Here is a 25,954-nt window from a genome sequence, read left to right as displayed (position 1 = left end):
GTAATAAAAATATGTGTTTGTGGGAGAAAGGAATTGGCAAAACGATCAGGGAAAGAGAAGGTCCGCAAAATAACAATTCACTTAGGGTATATTACACTAACAGTAGAAGTCTAAGAAATAAAATTAACGAATTAAATGCTCTTGTCTGCACAGAAAGAATAGATATTATTGCACTTACCGAAACGTGGATGAATGTAGAAAATAGAGAACTATTAGCTGAATATCAAATATATGGATTTAAACTATTTCACACAGATAGATATATTAGACGAGGAGGTGGAGTAGCCATATATGTTAGGGACAATTTGAAATGTAGTCTCAAAGAGGGAATCAAAACAGAGCCACACACAGAAACTATTTGGATAGAATTAAACGAAAAAGCTAATAATATTATAATAGGAGTAATATATAGGCCACCAAATTTAGACAGAATGGAAGCAAAGCACCTATGGGATGAAATATCTAGAGCATCTAGATCTAACAGTATTTATGTCATGGGTGACTTTAATTTTAGCGGAATAAACTGGTTGAACAAAACAGGGAATAGTGAAGCAGAAGATTTTCTAGAATTAATTGACGATTGCTTTCTTACGCAACACATTAAGGAACCAACACGGGAAAAAAATATTTTAGATTTAGTGTTAACTAACAGGGAAACGCAAATTAATGACATCGAAATAGGGAGTGAGCTAGGGAGCAGTGATCACAAAGAAATCAGATTTAGCATAGAATGGAATAGACCAGTAGGAGAAAATTCTGTTAAAGGGCCAGATTTTCGAAAAGCTGATTTTAATAGCCTAAGAAATTTTTTGGGTCAAATTGATTGGAAAGTCTTGGGTATGGGGTGTGGGCCGGTCTTGAACCCAGCGATAGGTGACTTAAATGGGGATTTCGATGTGGATTCGGTATATTACTTGTTTAAGAATATTCTAAACAAAGCACAGGAACGTAGTATACCATACAAATTGAATAGATCGAATACTAATGACCCAAAGTGGATAACAAAGAATTTGAAGAACCTTATAGGTAAAAAGAGAGCTTGGTACAAAAGGATTAAAAATGGGGAGGTCACTTTAGAACAGGAATTCGTACAACTGGTTAGAAATGTTAAAAAAGAGATAAGGAAAGCAAAAAGAAACTATGAAGTTCGCATAGCAGGGCAAGCAAAGACAAATCCTAAAGGGTTTTTTCAGTTATATCGTACCAAGACTAGGGAAAGGATAGGTCCATTAAAAACTGAGACAGGTCAAATAACAGATAGTGATGAAGAGATGAGTAGTATTTTTAATAAATATTTTGTATCTGTATTTACTAAAGAGGAACTTAATAATATGCCTTCAGCCGAACAAGTCTATGTGGGTGGGGACGAGGACAGGTTGACGAGTTTAGCAGTTACCAGGGAGGATGTTCTTAAACAGATAGTAAAACTCAAACCAAACAAATCCCCAGGGCCGGATGAAGTGTTTGCCAGGGTGCTTAAAGAATGCAAAGAGGAGCTTTGTGACCCACTGTCAATCATATTTAATAAATCAATAGAGACAGGCAGAGTGCCAGAGTTTTGGAAAGTTGCTAATGTGATACCAGTTTTTAAGAGAGGAGATAGATCACTTGCGTCTAACTATCGACCAATTAGCCTCACGTCTATTGTGGGAAAGTTACTCGAATCTATAATAGCAAATAAAATTCGTCTTCATCTTGAAAAACATAAATTAATAATTGAGTCGCAACATGGTTTTATAAATGGCCGTTCATGTTTAACAAATTTGTTATCTTTTTATTCTAGCATTGTTGAGGCAGTTGATAGTGGTAAGGATTGCGATGTTGTATACCTTGACTTTAGCAAAGCTTTTGATACAGTGCCACATGAAAGACTGATTAAAAAGATAGAGTCTCATGGTATTGGGGGTGCTATATTAAGCTGGATTAGGGCATGGCTATACCAAAGGAAACAGAGAGTTAGTATAAATGGAATCAAGTCAGAGTGGGAAAATGTTGTAAGTGGAGTGCCTCAAGGCTCTGTCCTGGGACCTCTGTTGTTTATAATATATATAAATGATTTAGATTCAGGTTTGAGTAGCAACATTTGCAAATTTGCCGATGATACGAAAATCGGTAGGGAAATTAATTCGGAGGAGGACTCACTATCACTTCAAGTTGATCTAGATAGGGTTTTGAAATGGTCAAAGGATTGGCAGATGCAGTTTAATGCTGATAAATGTAAAGTTCTGAGGTTAGGTAATGATGATAGAGTTACAAGATACGAGCTAGATGGTGTTGTGATTGCGAAGTCGGATTGCGAAAGGGATCTGGGAGTTATGATTAGTAAGAATTTAAAACAAAAGGATCAATGCATAAATGTTCGTAATAAGGCAAATCGGACACTTGGATTTATTAATCGCAGCGTTAGTAACAAGACACCTGGTGTGGTTCTCAAGCTATATCTTGCTCTAGTTAGGCCCCATTTAGATTATGCAGTTCAGTTTTGGTCGCCATATTATAGAATGGATATAAATTCACTTGAACGTGTCCAGCGTAGGATGACTAAGTTAATTCCCCAAATTAGAAATCTTTCATATGAAGAAAGATTAACAAAGCTTAAGTTGCATTCACTGGAAAGGCGAAGAGTTAGGGGTGACATGATAGAGGTTTACAAGTGGATGAATGGACATAACCGGGGGGATATTAATAGGGTATTAAAAGTATCAACACAGGACAGAACGCGAAACAATGGGTATAAATTGGATAAGTTTAGATTTAGGAAAGACTTGGGTAAATACTGGTTCAGTAACAAGGTTGTTGATTTGTGGAACCAATTGCCGCGTAACATTGTGGAGGTGGGGTCCCTCGAGTGTTTCAAGCACGGGTTGGACAAGTATATGAGTGCGATTGGGTGGTTATAGAATAGGAGCTGCCTCGTATGGGCCAACAGGCCTTCGGCAGTTGCCTTTGTTCTTATGTTCTTATGTTAAAAATACTACTCATCTCCTTGTCAATATCCGTTATTTGACCTGTCTCAGTTTTTAATGGACCTATCCTTTCCCTAGTCTTAGTTCGATATAACTGAAAAAACCCTTTAGGATTTCACTTTGCTTGCTCTGCTATGCGAACTTCGTAGCTTCTTTTTGCTTTCCTAATCTATTTTTTAACATTTCTAACCAGTTAACATAAGAACAAAGGTAACTGCAGAAGGCCTATTGGCCCATACGAGGCAGCTCCTATCTATAACCACCCAATCCCACTCATATACTTGTCCAACCCACGCTTGAAACAATCGAGAGACCCCGCCTCCACCACGTTACGCATCAATTGGTTCCACAAATCAACAACCCTGTTACTGAACCAGTATTTACCCAAGTCTTTCCTAAATCTAAACTTATCCACTTTATACCCATTGTTTCGTGTTCTGTCTTGTGTTAATATTTTTAATACCCTATTAATATCCCCTCTGTTATGTCCATTCATCCACTTGTAAACCTCTATCATGTCACCCCTGACTCTTCGCCTTTCCAGTGAATGCAACTTAAGCTTTGTTAATCTTTCTTCATATGAAAGATTTCTAATTTGGGGAATTAACTTAGTCATCCTACGTTGGACACGTTCAAGTGAATTTATATCCATTCTATAGTACGGCGACCAAAATTGAACTGCATAATCTAAATGGGGCCTAACCAGAGCAAAATATAGCTTAAGAACCACACCAGGTGTCTTGTTACTAACGCTTTGATTAATAAATCCCAGTGTCCTATTCTCCTTATTACGAACATTCATGCATTGATCATTTTGTTTTAAATTCTTACTAATCATAACTCCCAGATCCCTTTCGCAATCTCAACACCATTTAGCACGTATAATTTAACTCTATCATCATTACCTAGCCTCAGAACTTTACATTTATCAGCATTAAACTGCATTTGCCAATCCTTTGACCATTTCAAAACCCTATCTAGATCAACTTGAAGTGATAGTGAGTCCTCCTCCGAATTAATTTCCCTACCGATTTTCGTATCATCGGCAAATTTGCAAATGTTGCTACTCAAACCTGAATCTAAATCATTTATATATATTATAAACAACAGAGGTCCCAGGACAGAGCCCCGAGGTACTCCACTAACAACATTATCCCACTCTGACTTAACCCCATTTATACTAACTCTCTGTTTCCTTTGGAATAGCCATGCCCTAATCCAAGTTAATATAGCACCCCCAATACTATGAGCTTCTATTTTTGTAATTAGTCTTTCATGTGGCACTATCAAAAGCTTTGCTAAAGTCAAGGTACACAACATCACAATCCTTACCACTATCAACTGCCTCAACTATGCTGGAATAAAAAGTTAGCAAATTTGTTAAACATGAACGGCCATTTGTAAAACCATTTTGCGACTCATTTATTAATTTATGTTTTTCAAGATGGAGACGAATTGTATTTGCAATTATTGATTCAAGTAACTTTCCCTCAATGGACGTTAGGCTAATTGGCCGATAGTTTGACGCAAGTGATCTCTCCTTTCTTAAAAATTGGTACCACATTAGCTACCTACCATGAATCTGGCACGCTGCCTGACTCTATTGATTTATTAAATATGGTAAACAATGGCTCGGAAAGCTCCTCTTTGCATTCTTTAAGCACCTTGGCAAACACTTCATCCGGCCCTGGGGATTTGTTTGGTTTTAGTTTTTCTAATTGTTTAATTACATCCTCCCTGGTAACTGCTAAACAAGTCAACATGTCCTCATCCCCACCCACATAGACTTGTTCGGCTGAAGGCATATTGTTAAGTTCTTCTTTAGTAAGTACAGATATAAAATATTTGTTAAAAATACTACTCATCTCCTTGTCATTATCCATTATTTGACCTGTCTCAGTTTTTAATGGACCTATCCTTTCCCTAGTCTTAGTTCGATATAACTGAAAAAACCCTTTAGGATTTGACTTTGCTTGCTCTGTTATGCAAACTTCATAGTTTCTTTTTGCTTTCCTAATCTATTTTTTAACATTTCTAACCAGTTAACATAAGAACAAAGGTAACTGCAGAAGGCCTATTGGCCCATACGAGGCAGCTCCTATCTATAACAACCCAATCCCACTCATATACTTGTCCAACCCGCGCTTGAAACAATCGAGGGACCCTGCCTCCACCACGTTACGCATCAATTGGTTCCACAAATCAACAACCCTTTTACTGAACCAGTATTTACCCAAGTCTTTCCTAAATCTAAACTTATCCAATTTATACCCATTGTTTCGTGTTCTGTCTTGTGTTAATATTTTTAATACCCTATTAATATCCCCCCTGTTATGTCCATTCATCCACTTGTAAACCTCTATCATGTCACCCCTGACTCTTCGCCTTTCCAGTGAATGCAACTTAAGCTTTGTTAATCTTTCTTCATATGAATGATTTCTAATTTGGGGAATTAACTTAGTCATCCTACGTTGGACACGTTCAAGTGAATTTATATCCATTCTATAGTACGGCGACCAAAATTGAACTGCATAATCTAAATGGGGCCTAACTAGAGCAAAATATAGCTTAAGAACCACACCAGGTGTCTTGTTACTAACGTTTCGATTAATAAATCCCAGTGTCCTATTCGCCTTATTACGAACATTCATGCATTGATCCTTTTGTTTTAAATTCTTACTAATCATAACTCCCAGAACCCTTTCGCAATCTCAACACCATCTAGCTCGTATCTTGTAACTCTATCATCATTACATAGCCTTAGAACTTTACATTATCAGCATTAAACTGCATTTGCCAATCCTTTGACCATTTCAAAACCCTATCTAGATCAACTTGAAGTGATAGTGAGTCCTCCTCCGAATTAATTTCCCTACCGATTTTCGTATCATCGGCAAATTTGCAAATGTTGCTACTCAAACCTAAATCTAAATCATTTATATATATTATAAACAACAGAGGTCCCAGGATAGAGCCCAGAGGTACTCCACTGACAACATTATCCCACTCAGACTTAACCCCATTTATACTAACTCTCTGTTTCCTTTGGAATAACCATGCCCTAATCCAAGTTAATATAGCACCCCCAATACCATGAGCTTCTATTTTTGTAATTAGCCTTTCATGTGGCACTGTATCAAAAGCTTTGCTAAAGTCAAGGTACACAACATCACAATCCTTACCACTATCAACTGCCTCAACTATGCTGGAATAAAAAGTTAGCAAATTTGTTAAACATGAACGGCCATTTGTAAAACCATTTTGCGACTCATTTATTAATTTATGTTTTTCAAGATGGAGACGAATTGTATTGATTCAAGTAACTTTCCCACAACGGACGTTAGGCTAATTGGCCGATAGTTTGACGCAAGTGATTTCTCCTTTCTTAAAAATTGGTACCACATTAGCTACCTACCATGACTCTGGCACTCTGCCTGACTCTATTGATTTATTAAATATGGTAAACAGTGGCTCGGCAAGCTCCTCTTTGCATTCTTTAAGCACCTTGGCAAACACTTCATCCAGCCCTGGGGATTTGTTTGGTTTTAGTTTTTCTAATTGTTTAATTACATCCTCCCTGGTAACTGCTAAACTAGTCAACCTGTCCTCATCCCCACCCACATAGACTTGTTCAGCTGAAGGCATATTGTTAAGTTCTTCTTTAGTAAATACAGATATAAAATATTTGTTAAAAATACTACTCATCTCCTTGTCATTATCCGTTATTTGACCTGTCTCAGTTTTTAATGGACCTATCCTTTCCCTAGTCCTAGTTCGATATAACTGAAAAAACCCTTTAGGATTTCACTTTGCTTGCTCTGCTATGCGAACTTCATAGCTTCTTTTTGCTTTCCTAATCTATTTTTTAACATTTCTAACCAGTTAACATAAGAACATAAGAACAAAAGTAACTGCAGAAGGCCTATTGGCCCATACGAGGCAGCTCCTATCTATAACCACCCAATCCCACTCATATACTTGTCCAACCCGCGCTTGAAACAATCGAGGGAACCCGCCTCCACCACGTTATGCATCAATTGGTTCCACAAATCAACAACCCTGTTACTGAACCAGTATTTACCCAAGTCTTTCCTAAATCTAAACTTATCCAATTTATACCCATTGTTTCGTGTTCTGTCTTGTGTTAATATTTTTAATACCCTATTAATATCCCCCCTGTTATGTCCATTCATCCACTTGTAAACCTCTATCATGTCACCCCTGACTCTTCGCCTTTCCAGTGAATGCAACTTAAGCTTTGTTAATCTTTCTTCATATGAAAGATTTCTAATTTGGGGAATTAACTTAGTCATCCTACGTTGGACACGTTCAAGTGAATTTATATCCATTCTATAGTACGGCGACCAAAATTGAACTGCATAATCTAAATGGGGCCTAACCAGAGCAAAATATAGCTTAAGAACATAAGAACATAAGAACAAAGGTAACTGCAGAAGGCCTATTGGCCCATACGAGGCAGCTCCTATTCTATAACCACCCAATCCCACTCATATACTTGTCCAACCCGTGCTTGAAACAATCGAGGGACCCCACCTCCACAATGTTACGCGGCAATTGGTTCCACAAATCAACAACCCTGTTACTGAACCAGTATTTACCCAAGTCTTTCCTAAATCTAAACTTATCCAATTTATATCCATTGTTTCGTGTTCTGTCCTGTGTTGATACTTTTAATACCCTAATAATATCCCCCCGGTTATGTCCATTCATCCACTTGTAAACCTCTATCATGTCACCCCTAACTCTTCGCCTTTCCAGTGAATGCAACTTAAGCTTTGTTAATCTTTCTTCATATGAAAGATTTCTAATTTGGGGAATTAACTTAGTCATCCTACGCTGGACACGTTCAAGTGAATTTATATCCATTCTATAATATGGCGACCAAAACTGAACTGCATAATCTAAATGGGGCCTAACTAGAGCAAGATATAGCTTGAGAACCACACCAGGTGTCTTGTTACTAACGCTGCGATTAATAAATCCAAGTGACCGATTTGCCTTATTACGAACATTTATGCATTGATCCTTTTGTTTTAAATTCTTACTAATCATAACTCCCAGATCCCTTTCGCAATCCGACTTCGCAATCACAACACCATCTAGCTCGTATCTTGTAACTCTATCATCATTACCTAACCTCAGAACTTTACATTTATCAGCATTAAACTGCATCTGCCATTCCTTTGACCATTTCAAAACCCTATCTAGATCAACTTGAAGTGATAGCGAGTCCTCCTCCGAATTAATTTCCCAACCGATTATCGTATCATCGGCAAATTTGCAAATGTTGCTACTCAAACCTGAATCCAAATCATTTATATATATTATAAACAACAGAGGTCCCAGGACAGAGCCTTGAGGCACTCCACTTACAACATTTTCCCACTATGACTTGATTCCATTTATACTAACTCTCTGTTTCCTTTGGTATAGCCATGCCCTAATCCAGCTTAATATAGCACCCCCAATACCATGAGACTCTATTTTTTTAATCAGCCTTTCATGTGGCACTGTATCAAAAGCTTTGCTAAAGTCAAGGTATACAACATCGCAATCCTTACCACTATCAACTGCCTCAACAGTGCTAGAATAAAAAGATAACAAATTTGTTAAACATGAACGGCCATTTATAAAACCATGTTGCGACTCAATTATTAATTTATGTTTTTCAAGATGAAGACGAATTTTATTTGCTATTATAGATTCGAGTAACTTTCCCACAATAGACGTTAGGCTAATTGGTCGATAGTTAGACGCAAGTGATCTATCTCCTTTCTTAAAAACTGGTATCACATTAGCAACTTTCCAAAACTCTGGCACTCTGCCTGACTCTATTGATTTATTAAATATGGTTGACAGTGGGTCACAAAGCTCCTCTTTGCATTCTTTAAGCACCCTAGCAAACACTTCATCCGGCCCTGGGGATTTGTTTGGTTTGAGTTTTACTATTTGTTTAAGAACATCCTCCCTGGTAACTGCTAAACTCGTCAACCTGTCCTCGTCCCCACCCACATAGACTTGTTCGGCTGAAGGCATATTGTTAAGTTCCTCTTTAGTAAATACAGATACAAAATATTTATTAAAAATACTGCTCATTTCTTCATCACTATCTGTTATTTGACCTGTCTCAGTTTTTAATGGACCTATCCTTTCCCTAGTCTTAGTACGATATAACTGAAAAAACCCTTTAGGATTTGTCTTTGCTTGCCCTGCTATGCGAACTTCATAGTTCCTTTTTGCTTTCCTTATCTCTTTTTTAACATTTCTAACCAGTTGTACGAATTCCTGTTTTAAAGTGACCTCCCCATTTTTAATCCTTTTGTACCAAGCTCTCTTTTTACCTATAAGGTTCTTCAAATTCTTTGTTATCCACTTTGGGTCATTAGTATACGATCTATTCAATTTGTATGGTATACTACGTTCCTGTGCTTTGTTTAGAATATTCTTAAATAAGTTATATATTGAATCCACATCGAAATCCCCATTTAAGTCACCTATCGCTGGGTTCATGTCTCGCTCCAAGACCGGCCCACACCCCATACCCAAGCCTTTCCAATCAATTTGACCCAAAAAAATTCTTAGGCTATTAAAATCAGCTTTTCGAAAATCTGGCACTTTAACAGAATTTTCTCCTACTGGTCTATTCCATTCTATGCTAAATCTGATTTCTTTGTGATCACTGCTCCCTAGCTCACTCCCTATTTCGATGTCATTAATTTGCGTTTCCCTGTTAGTTAACACTAAATCTAAAATATTATTTTCCCGTGTTGGTTCCTTAATGTGTTGCGTAAGAAAGCAATCGTCAATTAATTCTAGAAAATCTTCTGCTTCACTATTCCCTGTTTTGTTCAACCAGTTTATTCCACTAAAATTAAAGTCACCCATGACATAAATACTGTTAGATCTAGATGCTCTAGATATTTCATCCCATAGATGCTTTGCTTCCATTCTGTCTAAATTTGGTGGCCTATATATAACTCCTATTATAATATTATTAGCTTTTTCGTTTAATTCTATCCAAATAGTTTCTGTGTGTGGCTCAGTTTTGATTCCCTCTTTGAGACTACATTTCAAATTGTCCCTAACATATATGGCTACTCCACCTCCTCGTCTAATATATCTATCTGTGTGAAATAGTTTAAATCCATTTATCTGATATTCAGCTAATAGTTCTCTATTTTCTACGTTCATGCACGTTTCGGTAAGTGCAATAATATCTATATTTTCTGTGCAGACAAGAGCATTTAATTCATTAATTTTATTTCTTAGACTTCTACTGTTAGTGTAATATATCCTAAGTGAATTGTTATTTTGTGGCCCTTTTCTTTCCCTGATCATTTTGCCAATTCTTTTCTCCCAGGAACACATACTTTTATTTCCTCCTTCCTCCAAATCAATTCCCATACCACTATCTACTAACAGTTTAAGCCCAAACAAACACCTCTAACCACTGGTTTCAACGAGTTCGCAACAGTAACAACCCCAGCCCTCGATAGATGCACCCCATCACGAGCATACATTTCATTTCTTCCATAGAAGTGTTCCCAGTTGTCTATGAAAGATATTGCATTTGATTTGCAATATCTTTCCAGCCGGCATTGACACCAAGTGCCCTCGACATCCAAGTGCCCTCCTATGCGGCTCTAGCATGGAGTCCATATCTAGTATGGTATACGATTAAACTGGAAAAGGTTCAAAGGTTTGCCACCAGACTAGTACTCAAGCTGAGAGGTATGAGCTACAAGGAGAGACTACGAGAATTAAACCACACTTCGTTGGAAGATAGAAGAGTTAGGGGGAACATGATCACCACTTTTAAGATACTCATGGGAATCTACAGGGTAGATAAAGACAGGCTATTTAACACAAGGGGCACACGCATTAGGGGACACAGGTGGAAACTGAGTGCCCGAATGAGCCACAGAGATATTAGAAAGAACTTTTTTAGTGTCAGAGAGGTTGACAAATGGAATGCATTAGGCAGTGATGTGGTGGAGGCTGACTCCATACACAGTTTCAAGTGTAGATAAGATGGAGCCCAATAGGCTCGGGAACCTGTACACCTGTTGATTGACGGTTGAGAAGCGGGACCAAAGAGCCAGAGCTCAACCCCCTCAAGCACAATTAGGTGAATACAGGTAGGCTGGTTGTTACACAGGTAGGCTGGGTGTTACACAGGTAGGCCCCCCTCCCCATCCGGCCCGTTGGCGTCGTGAGGGGGCTTGGTGGACTGCTGCCGGAGTGTGATGCTCCGTGGGGCAGTCCTCTGGCCTTGCACTCCTGCTGCTGTATTCTCTAATTGTGCCTGATCGCTTTTCCTTTTCCTTATGTTTCGTTTTTCTCCCCCTCTTCGCCTATCTGCTTGTCGTTTCCTGCCGACCTTTTGCTTGTTTTGGATTATTTCTTTGGACTTCTTCTATTTTGACGCCCGGGTGCTTGAGGAGGCATACTCTTGCACCCTTAGAACTGTAGTACCCAACGTCTCGAGCAAGGGAAACCTTTTATTGTCAATCCCCCTTTCGTCGCTGAACCCGATCTCGATGGACTGACGGTTCTTAAGGTGGCGTTTGTGGGGCGTATACTCACGACGCACCCCTAGGGGGCCCCGGCATGATCGGCGATAGCTTCCTGTTGGGTGTCCTGCCTCTAATTGTGGCTCCATGGTGGGTATGGGGGCACATTCGTGGATGAAATTATCACTCTTCGTACCTATGTCGTTGAATGCTTCTGTTTTACCCTCTAAGGCTCGTGGGGTGGGCGACCAAGCCCCCGAGTCGGCCTGTCTTGGAAGACCGGGCTCTGTAGCCTCCGCTACGTTGGGCCCCGACCTTGCTCCTCCTTTGACCATCCTGACTTTTTCCCCCAGCTCCCCTCCATCCTCTGTGGTTGGGTCGAGCCTCCAGCCCCCAGTGGTGACCACTTCGTCCCCTGGTGCGGCTAAGTCTCTCGTTGTGACTACTGCTCCTTTTGTCCCCTCTCTCTCTCGCGCCCCGGCCGCACTCGCTCGATACCTTCCCGTACTGCCGCGTATCGAGCCTTGTTTGGTCCCACTTCTTGGGCCAAATACTATGATCTCCTCCCTCTTGATTCTGCGCCTCCTGACGTTTTCTCCCTCCATCGGCATCTTGTTGATTCCGTGGATGCGTCCGTTACCTTTAACCCCACTCGTCTCGGTACACGTGTCGTTACTGCTCCTTCTCAGGATGCAGCTTCCTGCTTGGCAGCCTTGTCTTGCCTTGGCGAGATCCCTGTTCGGGTCTCCAAGAACGTTCAGATGAGTGCCAGTGTTGGCACTATTCTCCTCCTGCCCCTGTTGCAACCGGTGTTCGGAATCTGCAGGATTGCCACGATGATATTCGGAATATCCTTGATGCCCAAGGCCATTCTGTCCTCCAGGTTGACTCGTTTACTCGTCCCCCTTGTGGTCGTCGCCGTCAACCCCTTCGTGTTGTGAAGAGCACCTTTGATGGTAGGACCCTCCCATCCTGTCATTCTTGCTGATGCCAGGTGCTCTGTCCAGGAGTATATCCCTTCTCCTCGGCTTTGTAATAAGTGCTGGAGGTTTTGGCACGGTGCCCTCCGCTGTTCTGTGACTGTCTCTCTCTGTCCTTTGTGTGGGGGTGAAGGTCACTCTAAGTCGGAGTGCACTTCTCCCCAAGCTCGCTGCCTCAACTGTGGTGAGGCCCATCCTACCTTCTCCCGTGCCTGTATCCATTACAAGCTTGAGGCGGCCGTCCTCAACTTGAAGCACCGGGAGCGTTTATCTTTTCCTGAGGCGAGGCGCCAGGTTCGCCGGCTCCCGCCTTATGCTAACGTCTCTTATGCTCACGTGTTGCGCTCTTCCTCTCCTCGTCCTCCCCTCCTTCCTCAGACTCACAACCGTTTCCGGGCCTTGGACCCTGATACGCCCACTGCCCCCTCCTCTGTTCCTTTGAGTTCTGTCCCGAAGGGTCCCTCTCCTGGTCCTCTGTCTGGGGTTCCCCTTCTTTCTGCCCGGTCTGTCGTGTCTCCTGTGTCTTCTTCCTCGTCTCCCTCCGATCCTCCTTCCCTTCCTCTTCCTCCATCTATTGGCTCTCCCCGCCGCCTGTAGGTGCAGGCGGATGTCCATCGCTCTCCTACCGGCCATCGTGTGTGCTCTCGTTCAGCTTCTCCTGTTTAGACACTGGAATTCGTTGCCCGGTACGTGGTTGCTGGGACACCGGTCTCTTTAAGTCAGAAGCGTAAGCCTGGCTCCTCTCCTTCTTCCTCCCCGGCAGGTAAGAAGACTTCGCTTTCTTCCTCAGCCCCTACTTCTGGCTCTGTTGCTCCTTCCCCTCCCATTTCAGTGATTGCGCCCCCTGTTCCTGCTATGGAGGTTTCTTTGGCCCCTGCTTCCCTTTCGGTTGCTGCTCTTGCTGAGGAGCGCTCCCCTCTTCCTGCTGCTGTCCTTGACTGCTCCTCTCCGTTGTCTCCTCCTCTTCCTCCTCCTCCTCTGGACCCTGCCCTCCCACCTGTGGTCTGCTCTCCCGCTTCCTTCCCTCCGTCTTTGCTCAGTTTACCCATGCCTCCTAATCCTGACTTTGCTGACCCTGATCCCAACCCTGATATTCTTTAACGTGCTGTGTTGCTCTTTCGCCTTTGTTTCTTCCTTGTTCTCTGTTGTTGTCCTCTCCCTTCTCGTCGATGTCTATTCTTCAATGGAACGATCGAGGTTATTACGCCAATTTCCTCGAACTCCAACTTCTGATTTCGCGGTTTTCGCCTCTTTGTGTATGTCTCCAGGAGCCGATGCTTGGTGCTCGTCCTGGTCGTTTTCGTGGCTATTCCTTTCTCTCCCCCCCCCCCAGCTGTTGTTGGGGCTCCTAATTCTTCTGCTCTCTTAATTCGCACTGATGTTCCCTTTGTTCCTTTACTTTTTCCTTTGCCTCTCCATTATTCTGCTGCTCGTATCTTTGTGGGGAAATGGTACACAGTTTGTTCCATTTATCTCCCCCCGAGTGTCCCGCTTTCTCTTCCTGATTTGAAACACCTCTTGGACTCCTTGCTGGAGCCTATGCTCCTGCTGGGTGACTTCAATTGTCGTCATTCTCTTTGGGGTGATGTTCTGACGAATACCCGGGGTCGCCTTCTTGAGCCGTTTCTCCTCTCTTCTTCCCTGTCTCTTCTGAATTCTGGTGAGCCCACTCATTTGGACTCTCGGACTCGCACCCTTTCATGTCTTGATCTTTCTCTCTGCTCTTCTTCTCTTTACTTAGATTTCACGTGGCAGGTTCTTGATGACCTGCATGGCAGTGATCATTTCCCTATCCTTGTTTCCTTTTTCTCGTTTCACCCTTCACTCTCTTTTCCTAGGTGGCGGTTTGCTAAAGCGGACTGGAACCTATTTACCCTCAGTGCTGCTCTCTCTGACCTCTCCGTTCTGCCTCTCCCTCGTGCTCTCCTCCTTTTTCATGACACTGTCTTCGACGCTGCCCTCTGCTCTATTCCTCGCTCTTACTCTCGGGGTCCACGGAAGTGCGTTCCCTGGTGGAATGCGGACTGTGCTCGGGCTGTCCGCTGTAAGCGTGCAGCCTGGAAGAGGCACCGCCGTCGGCAGACGGCCGATTCTTTTTTTTTCTTTCGGAAAGCAAGTGTGGTGGCCCATAGGGCCATCCATACGGCTAAACGTGAATGTTGGGCATCTTATGTCTCCACAATTACGTCCGAAACTCCTCTGCCCTAGATCTGGAAGCGTATCTGCAAGATAGCGGGTAAGTTCGTTCCCGATGTTTCACCGGTCCTTCACCTCCATGATACTCTTGTGGCGGACCCGTTGCAGGTCGCTTCCGAACTGGGTTCCCACTTTTCTTCTGTTAGCTCTGGTCTTCATCTTTCCCAATCTTTCCTTCTTCGTAAACCTGTCCTTGAGTCTCGTCCTTTAGATTTCTGCACTCATCTTCAGCTTCCCTATAATGATCCCTTCTCTCTCTCTGAACTTCGTTCTGCCCTGGCCCTCTGCGGTTCTACGGCGGCGGGCTCCGATGGTATTCATTATGAGATGCTTCGCCATCTCCCTCCGTGCACGTCTCAGTATTTACTGAGTCTGTATAATCGGATCTGGGAGTCGTCGTCAGTCCCTGAGGACTGGCTCGATGCCGTTGTCCTCCCTGTTCGCAAACCGGGGTCTCTGGGTACTTCCCCTAAGGACTTTCGCCCTATTGCTCTAACAACAAAACAATCTTTATTTTCATTGCAGAACATATATCAGAGCATACTAGTGACTCATACATTTAAAATAGTGTGATTTTTAAACAATTCGGTTGTAAACCCGCAGAACCGCCTACCCGCCAAAGACGTAACATAAGAAATGGTATATAATTCATTATTTTAAATTACATATATAATCATTAATAATTTTCGGCAGCTATCGAGGTTCTCCATAGTTAAATTCCTGTACTCTAACAAGATGCTACTTGCTGTTTAGCTGTTTAAATTCTTGGAAAATTGTAATGACCAGCGACATAAAATATAACAATGAAATAGTAGCTGGTAACTGTAGGTGAACGAAAAATTAAATTCCAAATTGATTAGATGTTTTTCTAAATATAAAGATCGACCTGAAGGAATTTTATGAATTATGGACTAATTAAACAAAAAAATAGGTAATTTTACTTGAAGAACAGATACCAGAGAATAGTTAGTGAGTACATTTATATTGTATAATGGGAGAAAGCCCCTGGTAGCCGCGAATTAAAATAACCACCTACATTAATTGATAACTAGGAAATAGTATCTGGAAACTTTATCTGAACGAAAACACAATACCAATTTGTTTAGATGTTTTTCTTAATATAAAGATCAACAGTAAGGAATCTTATTCATTATGGACAAATTAACAAAAAAAAACGATAATTTTCATTGAGGACCATATATTAGAGCATACTTAGTCACTTATATATTAAAAGTATTGTGTATTTTGAACCATTGGGGTTGTAAACAAACAGAACGGCCTACCCGAAAAGTCGTAACATAAAATGTTGCATATGTTTGCTAATTTATTATTTGATAAATGATTATTATTAATTTACGACAACTATAGAGGTTTCCCATTAGTTAAATTACTGTAGTCTGACTAAATGCTACTACAAAACCTATATAAATCCTGGGAAAGTCACAATGACCAGCGACATTACAGCATAGAGGGTTAAATAGTAACAGGCAACTGTCGGCGAACGAAAAATTCATTTCCAAATTTATTAGATGTTTTCCTAAATATAAAGATCGATAGGCTGGAATTTTCTGGATTATGGCCTAATTAAGGCAAAAATATATATATTTTTACTTGAAGAACAAATATCAGAGCATAGTCAGTGAGTTATAGAATAATAAGAGTGTGGTATTTCATTGTATAACAAGAGATAGTCCATGGAAGCGAAAATAGACGTTGTTTTACACAAAATAACGTCCAAAAACAGCCGTAGAGTCAAACGGCAAATGTTGACGTTCTTTTTAAGAGGACAGGTTGGGGTGTTACACTAGTAGGCTGGGTGTTACACAGGTAGACTGGGTGTTGCTCAGGTAGGCTGGGTGTTACACAGGTGGGCTGGGAGTTACACAGGTAGGCTGGGTGTTACACAGGTAAGGTGGGTGTTACAAAGGTAGGCTGGGTGTTACACTGGTAGGCTGGGTGTCACACAGGTAGGCTGGGTGTTACACAGGTAGGGTGGGTGTTACACAGGTAGGCTGGGTGCTACACAGGTAGGCTGGGTGTTACACAGGTTGGCTGGGTGTTACACAGGTAGGCTGGGTGTTACACAAGTGGGCTGGGTGTTACACAGGTAGGCTGGGTGTTACACAGGTAGGCTGGGTGTTACACAGGTAGGCTGGGTGTTACACAGGTAGGCTGGGTGTTACACATGTAGGCTGGGTGTTAAACAGTGTATACACATTCACCCTGTGTGTCTCCCTACAGGTCCCACACAGTGTGTACACATTCACCCTGTGTGTCTCCCTACAGGTCCCACACAGTGTGTACACATTCACCCTGTGTGTCACCCTACAGGTCCCACACAGTGTGTACACATTCACCCCTTGTGTCACCCTACAGATCTCATACAGTGTGTACACATTCACCCTGTGTGTCACCCTACAGGTCCCACACAGTGTGTACACATTCACCCTGTGTGTCACCCTACAGATCTCATACAGTGTGTACACATTCACCCTGTGTGTCACCCTACAGGTCCCACACAGTGTGTACACATTCACCCTGTGTGTCACCCTACAGATCTCATACAGTGTGTACACATTCACCCTGTGTGTCACCCTACAGGTCCCACACAGTGTGTACACATTCACCCCTTGTGTCACCCTACAGATCTCATACAGTGTGGGCACATTCACCCTGTGCCTCACCCTACAGGTCCCACACAGTGTGTAACACATTCACCCTGTGTGTCACCCTACAGGTCTCATACAGTGTGTACATATTCACCCTGTGTGTCACCCTACAGGTCCCACACAGTGTGTACACATTCACCCTGTGTGTCACCCTACAGGTCCCACACAGTGTGTACATATTCACCCTGTGTGTCACCCTACAGGTCCCACACAGTGTGTACACATTCACCCTGTGTGTCACCCTACAGGTCTCATACAGTGTGTACATATTCACCCTGTGCTTCACCCTACAGGTCCCACACAGGGGCCAGCCTCACCATCAGTGACAACCTGGACACCCGTCACCATCTTCCTCACGGTAAGACCCATTTATCACTGTTTATGGTCATGAAAATAACTATTTAGGGTTACATTAAATGTGTTATTCTAAAACTGCAAGAATTAAACCTTATATGAAATAACAGTCTTGAATAATATTTTGATTATATCATCAAAATAATAAGTAATAATAACATAAAAATATTAATTATATAAATAACAAATTTACCACTACTATTACTATTAATACAACTACTACTACTACTACTACTTCTACTACTAATACTAATAATAATAATAATTACAAGAATAATAATGAGACAAACCCACTGTGGGTGTGAGGCGACGCAAACCTTCGACTACGACATTTCCAGTCACATACTCTACCACTGTACCATCATTGACTTGATAAAAGTCTTACAACCAGACTTCTACCGAAATCACTGGAAGTCCTGAAGCCAGGGAGCAGATGGCTGAGCGGACAGAACACTGGACGCATGATCCTATGGTCCCGGGTTCGATCCCGGGCGCCGGCGAGAAACAATGGGCAGAGTTTCTTTCACCCTGATGCTTCTTTTACCTAGCAGTAAATAGGTACCTGGGAGTTAGTCAACTGTCACACGCTGCTTCTTGGGGGGTGGAGGCCTGGTCGAGGACCGGGCCGTGGGGACATTAAAGCCCCGAAATCATCTCATCTCAAGAAGTCCTAGTGTTTAAATAAGATCCCCCCCCCCCACCAAGCACTCGTGTGAAGGGTAAAGTAGTTCAACACTGTTTGCCCCAACTTCAGTTACACCGTAATTCTGATTAGTGTGTTGAACTACTTTCCCCTTCACCCGAGTGCTTGGGGGTCATTTGTAAACACCTGGACTGTCTTCGGGACTTCCAGACTTTCTGTGATTTCAGTAGAAGTCCGGTTGTAAGACTTTTAACAAGTCAGTGATGGTACAGAGGTAGAGTATGTGACTGGCAATGCCTTGGTTGAGGGTTCGCATCGCCTCACAGCCCCAGGGGTTTTTCTCATTGATGAATATCATGGTAGTATGATTTTCTGTGTGTAAATAAAGATAATAATAATAATAATAATAATAATAATAATAATAATAATAATAATAATAATAATAATAATAATAATAATAATAATAATATAGGATTAAAACCGACACTAATGTATTTGGGAAGTTTATGTAAAGAAATTCCACCAAGTTTTTGGCACTCTCCTGAGTTCTTTGTCAAGGTCTGAGTGTGTAGTTAGGACGAGACTTACATCTCAACGTCTAATGAGGCTGCTAGTGTTGTTGTTGTTGTTGTTGTTGTTTCAGATTTAGCTACTCAGAAAGAAATGTCCATGTAGCTCGGGGTATAGTAAACCTGTAATTGAGTTCGGTTATTCACGATAACATTGTTACTGTGATATTTGGGTCAGAGTTTTAAATGGAAGTGGAGTGTCTTCCTTTTCACCCGTTTATTTTCGTCTCTGTTTAAAGCACTGGTTTTAGTCTTTTGTTTTAATATCTTGGTGGCGGATATGGATGCTCAGTGTTTACAAGTGTGACCCATTCTTCACCTACTTTTCTAACCATTGTAGTCGCTGTGGATTTTGTATTTAACGCAGCTGCTCTTTTTGGATGAATGTTAAGATTAATTCGCAGGGCTTCAGTTGTTTCACATTCTAGAAAGTAATGTAATAGTGGCACTTCTGCATCTGTTCCACAGATTTGGCATTCTTTAGACTTATTTGGCATTCATTCTAGACTTATTACCTCCCAGTAGCACTTGTAGCCACGTCTGAGTCCGTGTATGGTTACTGCAATGTTTTTGGATAAGGCTGCTACCCTGTTGTTGTTGTTGGTATTTTAGATATAGCTACTCAGAACGAAATGTCCATGTAGCACGGACTATAGTGAGCCCCTAATTGAGTTCGGTTATTCGCGATAACCTCGTTACTGTGATATTTGGGCCAAAGTTTTAAATGGAGGTGAGGTTTCTTCCTTTTCTCCTGTTTGTTTTTTGCTTCTGTTTTAGCGCACTGGTTTTAGTCATTTTTTATAACATTATCTTGGTGGGGGCTGCTACCCTGGGTCCAATCCTCTTATCCTTGACCTCCTGACCAGGTCACCTCTATTCCCGACTGTCGATGCACCTGCGGTAATGTCTTCTACGGAATTATGGTCATGTGTCCTTTCTGTAATGCGGATATTCTGAGAACTGGAGTTGTTATTAATAGATGTGTTCATCTGGATGTTATCTCTCGTAACCCTCTCCATACCCCAAGGAACACGGCTAACGGGACTCCTTACATTCATCCATTTCTTGAGATCTAATTTTAATTCACTTTTAATCATTTTCCTAATAAAGGAAGGTCAGGTGAAGTGTAAATTGGTAATATAAGCAATCGACAGCGAATCATCATTTTCACGACCAAAAATCACATTTACTCAAAAACAAATCTACCAGTATTCATGCCCGTGCCACCTTTTGGGGGTCTTAATCTTTATCAATCAGTCATCATCACTACCACTTATGGGCTACTCATTCCCGTGCCACCTCTGGCTGTCTTAATCTTCATCAATCAATCAATCATCACCAGTCTTACTCCAAGAGTGGTTCAGTACAGACACTTGAGAGATACCGCACATCTTCAACATTCACCAACAACAATGTAACATTCGACGTGTCCAGTTCCTTCCCTCAAAAGACATTTCAGCTTTGACAGAGAGCAGACAGCCAGACTCCGGCCGCATCGAACTTTCACGCTCGATGGACGCTAACCTCAAAACGCTCCAAACGTTCGGAGGTTATTGGGAGCCTCAGTACTTCTAGTACATTCAGCTGAATCCAAGGTTGCATTGGTTTAGAGCACTAACTTGGAAGTATACCAAGCATTGTGATGTTCAGCTAATACGCTCCTTCCCGATTGTTAGGAATCATACTCCCTCTTTGTAAATAGTTTAGGCGAAGCCTAGTATCATTTAATAACACTTAAAAGGAGGCGAGAGGCCTAAGAATGAAGATATTTATGTTTTAAGTTCAAGAGGGCATAGTTGAGAGAGCGGCTCCACCATAAAATGGCGGATCAGCTCAAGAGGTGGAAGGTTTTTCCCGCCTAGAGTTACTTGGAAGGTGTTGTGGCGCCTGGTTGCAAGGGATGTGATTGGTCAGATGCAGAGTGCATGTCCAGTCAAACCAATCATGACTTCAGTAGCCATTGGGAGAGAGAGTGAGAGAGTGTGTTCCTCGTCGGTCCCTTTTGAAGAAGTTTAATAATCCTCCAGACGGACGTAATCAAAAGCAGTAATCGAGAGGCGAAGAGGAGTAGCTACTGGTCAACTTCCGAGGAAGGATAGAGGCACTGAACCGTGATGAGAGATCACCAGAGGCTTGGCGAGAGTGGAGCCCCAGTTTGTTTTGAAAGGCGGCGCTGGGAGGTTGAGATTCAATCCGCGGGCCACTCCAAGGTGTGGAACAGCATATGGAGGCTTAGATGCAAGTCCTAGTCCTAGTATAGCATGAACAACCCCAGATGGGAAAGCAGATGTTCTTCCCATCTCTTCAGCGTAGGAAAAGAGGATCAATAACCAGCATGGAAGATTATTGTAGGTTTGCGACATTCGCTGCCTCCTAATGGGATCAACAGAGGAGCTCAATTGTCGGAAACTGTCGACCTGCAGGGAAGAGATCTATCGTTGTGCCGCAGAGGAGAAGAAACCGGCAGAGATCTGCCTTAGCTGCACAGAGTATCAGAGGGTTCATCAACCCACTGCTACGGGCTGCAAATACTACAGCTTCTATGCTTCGACAATGTCGAGATTGGCGCCAGGCCAAGCTCTGGGAGAAGAAACACACCTGATAGGTAGATAAATTTCCCTCCCCTTTTCCCTTGTTGATAGAAAGTGTATAATAATTATTTAAGTGTACGTGGAGAAACTTGTTGCGACAAGAGGGGCACAAATTATGACAACTTCGGACTAAGTGTAAAACGTTCGTATTGTTCTCTAATTCGAAGGATCTACGTTAACTGTTAATGAGAAGTTAAAGGAAATACAACGCAAGTCACGTTATAAGTGACCTTCTGTGCAAGAATACATTATAGAGTAATTGCGTGATAGCCTAGTGAATGTTGACGAAAAATACGGTTGGATGTTGCCATATTATCAAGGAATTTTTTTGAGGAGTGTTGCCACATAGAAACATTTGAGATGTTTTCAAGCCTTAAGTTTTGTAATCTTAATGCCAGTAAATGGTTCATAACTGTATTATGTTTCACTCCTTTTTCGTTCTCCCTATGTTTGTCTGTGGTTAGACTGAGCACTGAACTAAGCACTTAGTAATTAGCAGACTGGAACAGGTGCACCACTGCATAGAGAAATATTTATGAAGATTATTTTAGGTCAAGATTGGCGACCTTAGGCTATTTTCAACCTCTGTGACGGTCAAGCCAGTAACGAGGACCCTGGTCGTAGTGTCTTAGGACACACCAGTTGGAGACCCAGGGAACGGCTTGGCATACCTTACTTGCCACAGGGGCAAGGCCGGGTTCGAGGAACTACCCTGGGAGCGACCAAGGTGCTCCCCTTATGTGAAATGTGGTACTAAGAGAAGTGGAGTATGACCCAGCGAGTAGCGAGCGAGAGCGATGCTCTGCCACACAAGTGAGCGGGTTCGAATCTTCCTTAGGGCTGATTTTCTGATCCACTGATTTTCTCACTGATACATCACAATAATGAGATTTCATTATGCAATAATAATAATTAAAGAAGCACTTGCAACTATCTTAGTGTCAGTACAAGGTAGTCAAGTTACTGTTGTCCCAGATGCCTGTAATGAAGGTATTCTGAAGGACACACAGTGTTAACTCACTCGCCAAACATGCAAACGATGCTGCAGGTAATCGGGCTGGAAAAATTACTTGTGTAGAGCTGGAAATTTAGGATCAAAATGTCACAATCAACACTATCTAGTGTAGTCTAGATGCTGTGGGATATGTGTCTCTTTACATCTCAAAAATTGGATGTGTCATCTAGTACTCGGCATCTATTTTGTGATCACTCTTGAGAGAGAAACAAACATAATGTATCCGAATTAGTAACATACATGCAGACTTTCCATCACAGATGACCTGTGGTTGGTCTGTGTATGTGTGCTACAGCAAACGCAAAATACATATCACCTTTCCCTCTAAATCCCCCTCCCTGTCCAGCTCGTTGCTGCAGTGAGGGGGCTTGGTGAGCGGCTGCTGGAGTGTGATGCTCCTTGGGGTGGTCCCCTGTCCTTTTGTAGCCTTGTGCTCCTGCTGCTGTCCTCACAAATTCTGCTGGATGTCTTTTCCTTTTCCTATTGTTTCGTTTTTCTGCCCCCCTCTTCTCCTTTCTCTTTGTCATTTCCTGCTGACCTTGTGCCTGTTTTGATCATTCTTTTGGCCTTCTTTTGTTTTGAAGCCCGGGTGTTTGAGGAGGCATACTCTTGCACCCGTAGAACTGTAGAACGAACGTCTTGAGCGAGGAGGGGAACCTTTTATTGTCAATCCCTCTTTCATCACTGAACCCAATCTCGATGGACTGACGGTTCTTAAGGTGGCATTTGTGGGGTGTATCCTCACGACGCACCCCTAAGGGGCCCCGGCAAGATCAGCGATAGCTTCTTGTTGGGTGTCCTGCCTCTAATTGTGGCTCCATGGTGGCGTGTGGGGGCACATTCATGAATGAAAGTGTTTCTTTTCGTATTTATGTCGATGAATGTTCCTCTTGTACCCCTCTCAGGCTCGTGGGGTGGGCGACGAAGCCTCCGAGTCGGACTGTATTGGAAGACCGGGCTCTGTAGCCCCCGCTGCGTTGGGCGCCGACCTTGCTCCTTCTTTGACCCTCCTGAGTACTCACCTTGGCTCCCGTCCCTCCTCTGTGGTTGGGTCGAGCCACAAGTCCCCAGTGGTGACCACCTCGTTCCCTGGCATGGCTCAGTCTTTAGTTGTGACTACTGCGCCTATTAACCCCTCTCTCTCTCTGGGGGTTCTTAACGCCGTCCTCGACATGGCCACACTCACTTGATTCCTTCTCGTACTGATGCATATCAAGCCTTGTTTGGTCCCGCTTCGTGGGCCAAATACTTTGGTCTCCTACCTCTTGATTCTGCGCCTCCTGACGATTTCTCCCTCCATAGGCACCTTGTTGATTCCGTAGATGCCTATGTTACTTTCCACCCCACCCGTCTCGGTACACGTGTCGTTGCTGCTCCTTTTCAGGATGCAGCCTCCCGCTTGGCTACCTCGTCCTGCCTTGGCAAGACCCCTGTTCGGGTCTCCAAGATCGCTCAGTTGAATGCCAGTGTTGGCATTATTCTCCTCCCACCACATGTTGTTACCGGTGTTCGGAATCTCCAGGACTGCCACGAAGATATTCGTCATATCCTCGATGCCCAGGGCCATTCTGTCCTCCATGTAGACTCGTTTACTCGTCCCCCTCGTGGTCGTCGCCGTCAACCCCTTCGGGTTGTGAAGATTACCTATGATGGTAGGACCCTTCCGCCCTCTGTCATTTTTGCTTGTGCCAGGTGCTCCGTCTACGAGTACATTCCCCTCTCCTCGGCTCTGTAATAAGTGCTGGAGGTTTGGGCATGGTGCCATCTACTGCTCTGTGACTGTCTCTCTCTGTCCTTTGTTTGGGGGTGAAGGTCACTGTAAGTCGGAGTGCACTTCTCCCCAGGCTCGCTGCCTCAATTGCAGTGAGGCCCACCCTACCTTCTTCCGTGCGTGTATACATTACAAGTTTGAAGCAGCCATCCTCAACTTGAAGCACCGGGAGTGTTTGTCTTTTCCTGAGGCGAGCCGCCAAGTTCACCGGCTCCCACCATATGCTAACGTCTCTTATGCTCGCGTGTTGCGCTCTTTCTCTCCTCGTCCTTCCCGCCTTCCTCAGACTCAAAACCGTTTCCAGGCCTTGGACCCTGATATGCTCACCACCCCCTCCTCTGTTCCTTTGAGTTCTGTCTTGAAGGGTCCCCCTTCTGATCCTCTGTCTGGGGTTCCCCTTCTTTCTGCCCAGTCTGTCATGTCTCCTGTGCCTTCTTCCTCGTGTCCCTCCGATCCTCCTTCCCATCCTACTCCTCCGTCTATTGGCTCTTCACACCTCCTGTCAGTACGGGCTGATGTCCATCACTCTCCCAGCAGCCGTAGTGTATGCTCTCGTTCAGCTTTACCTGCTGAGACGCTGGAATCCGTTGCCCAGTATGTAGTTGTTGGGACACCTGTCTATTTGAATCAGAAGTGTAAGCTTGGCTCTTCTCCTTCCTCCTCCCCTGCAGGTAAAAAGGGCTTCGCTTTCTTCCTCGCCCCATACTTCTGACTCTCTCGCTCTACCCCCTCCCGTTTCGGTGGTTACGCCCCCTGTTCCTGCTATGGAGGTCTTTTTGGCCCTTGCTTCCCAGTACTCACCTAGTAGGAAACTGAAGAAGGACGTCCAGTCGGTTGGTGCCCTTGCTGAGGTGCATACCCTGGTTTCTGCCCCTCCTGCTGCTGTCCTTGACCATCTGGTATCCCCCCTCTTCCTCCTCTAGACCCTACTCGTCTGCCTCTGGTCAGTCCTCTAGCTACCTTCCCTCCTTCTTTACTCAGTTTACCCATGCCCCCTAACCCTGACTTCGCTGACCCTGACCTTGATCCTGCGCTTCTTTAACGTGCTGTGTTTCATTTTCGCCTTTGTTTCTTTGTGGTTCTCTGTTGCTGTCCTTCCTCTACTCGTTGATGTCTATTCTTCAATGGAAAGTTCGGGGTTATTACGCCAATTTCCTTGAACTCGAGCTTCTGATTTCGCGGTTTTTGCCCCTTTGTGTCTGTCTCCAGGAGCCGATGCTTGGTGCTCGTCCTGGTCGCTTTCGTGGCTATTCCTTTCTTCCCCCCCCCCCCGTGCTTTTTCTGGGACTCCTAACTTTTCTACTCTCTTGATTTGCTCTGATGTTCCCTTTGTCCCCTTACTTTTTCCTTCGCCTCTCCATTGTTCTGCTGCTCGAATCTTTGTGAGAAAATGGTACACCTTTTGTTCCATTTATATCCCCCCGAGTGTCCCGCTTTCTTTTCCCGATCTGAAACACCTTCTGGACTCCTTGCCGGAGCCTGTGCTCCTGCTGGGTGATTTCAATTGTCGTCATTCCCTTTGGGATGATGTTCTGACGAATACCCGGGGTCGCCTTCCTGAGCCGTTCATCCTCTCTTCTTTCCTGTCTCTTCTGAATTCTGGTGAGCCCACACATTTGGACTCTCGAACTCGCATCCTGTCCAGTCTTGATCTTTCTCTGTGCTC

At 43.3% G+C, this 25,954-nt stretch overlaps 1 protein-coding gene across 1 annotated transcript in view; it reads left to right on the top strand.

The window, feature by feature from the left end:
• Positions 1–25,954, top strand: part of LOC123752159 (receptor-type tyrosine-protein phosphatase epsilon) — a 168,397-nt gene that overhangs the window by 96,091 nt on the left and 46,352 nt on the right. The window contains exon 3 of the mRNA XM_069315480.1: positions 17,639–17,703. Within this exon, the coding sequence (XP_069171581.1) occupies positions 17,639–17,703 (65 nt within the window). The remainder of the gene's footprint in view (positions 1–17,638; positions 17,704–25,954) is intronic.

Source organism: Procambarus clarkii, chromosome 81 (genome assembly GCF_040958095.1).
Source record: "Procambarus clarkii isolate CNS0578487 chromosome 81, FALCON_Pclarkii_2.0, whole genome shotgun sequence".
Taxonomy (NCBI): Eukaryota; Metazoa; Arthropoda; class Malacostraca; order Decapoda; family Cambaridae; genus Procambarus; species Procambarus clarkii.
Note: the sequence above shows the minus strand (reverse complement) of the source record. Positions and strands in the feature narration are given on the sequence as shown.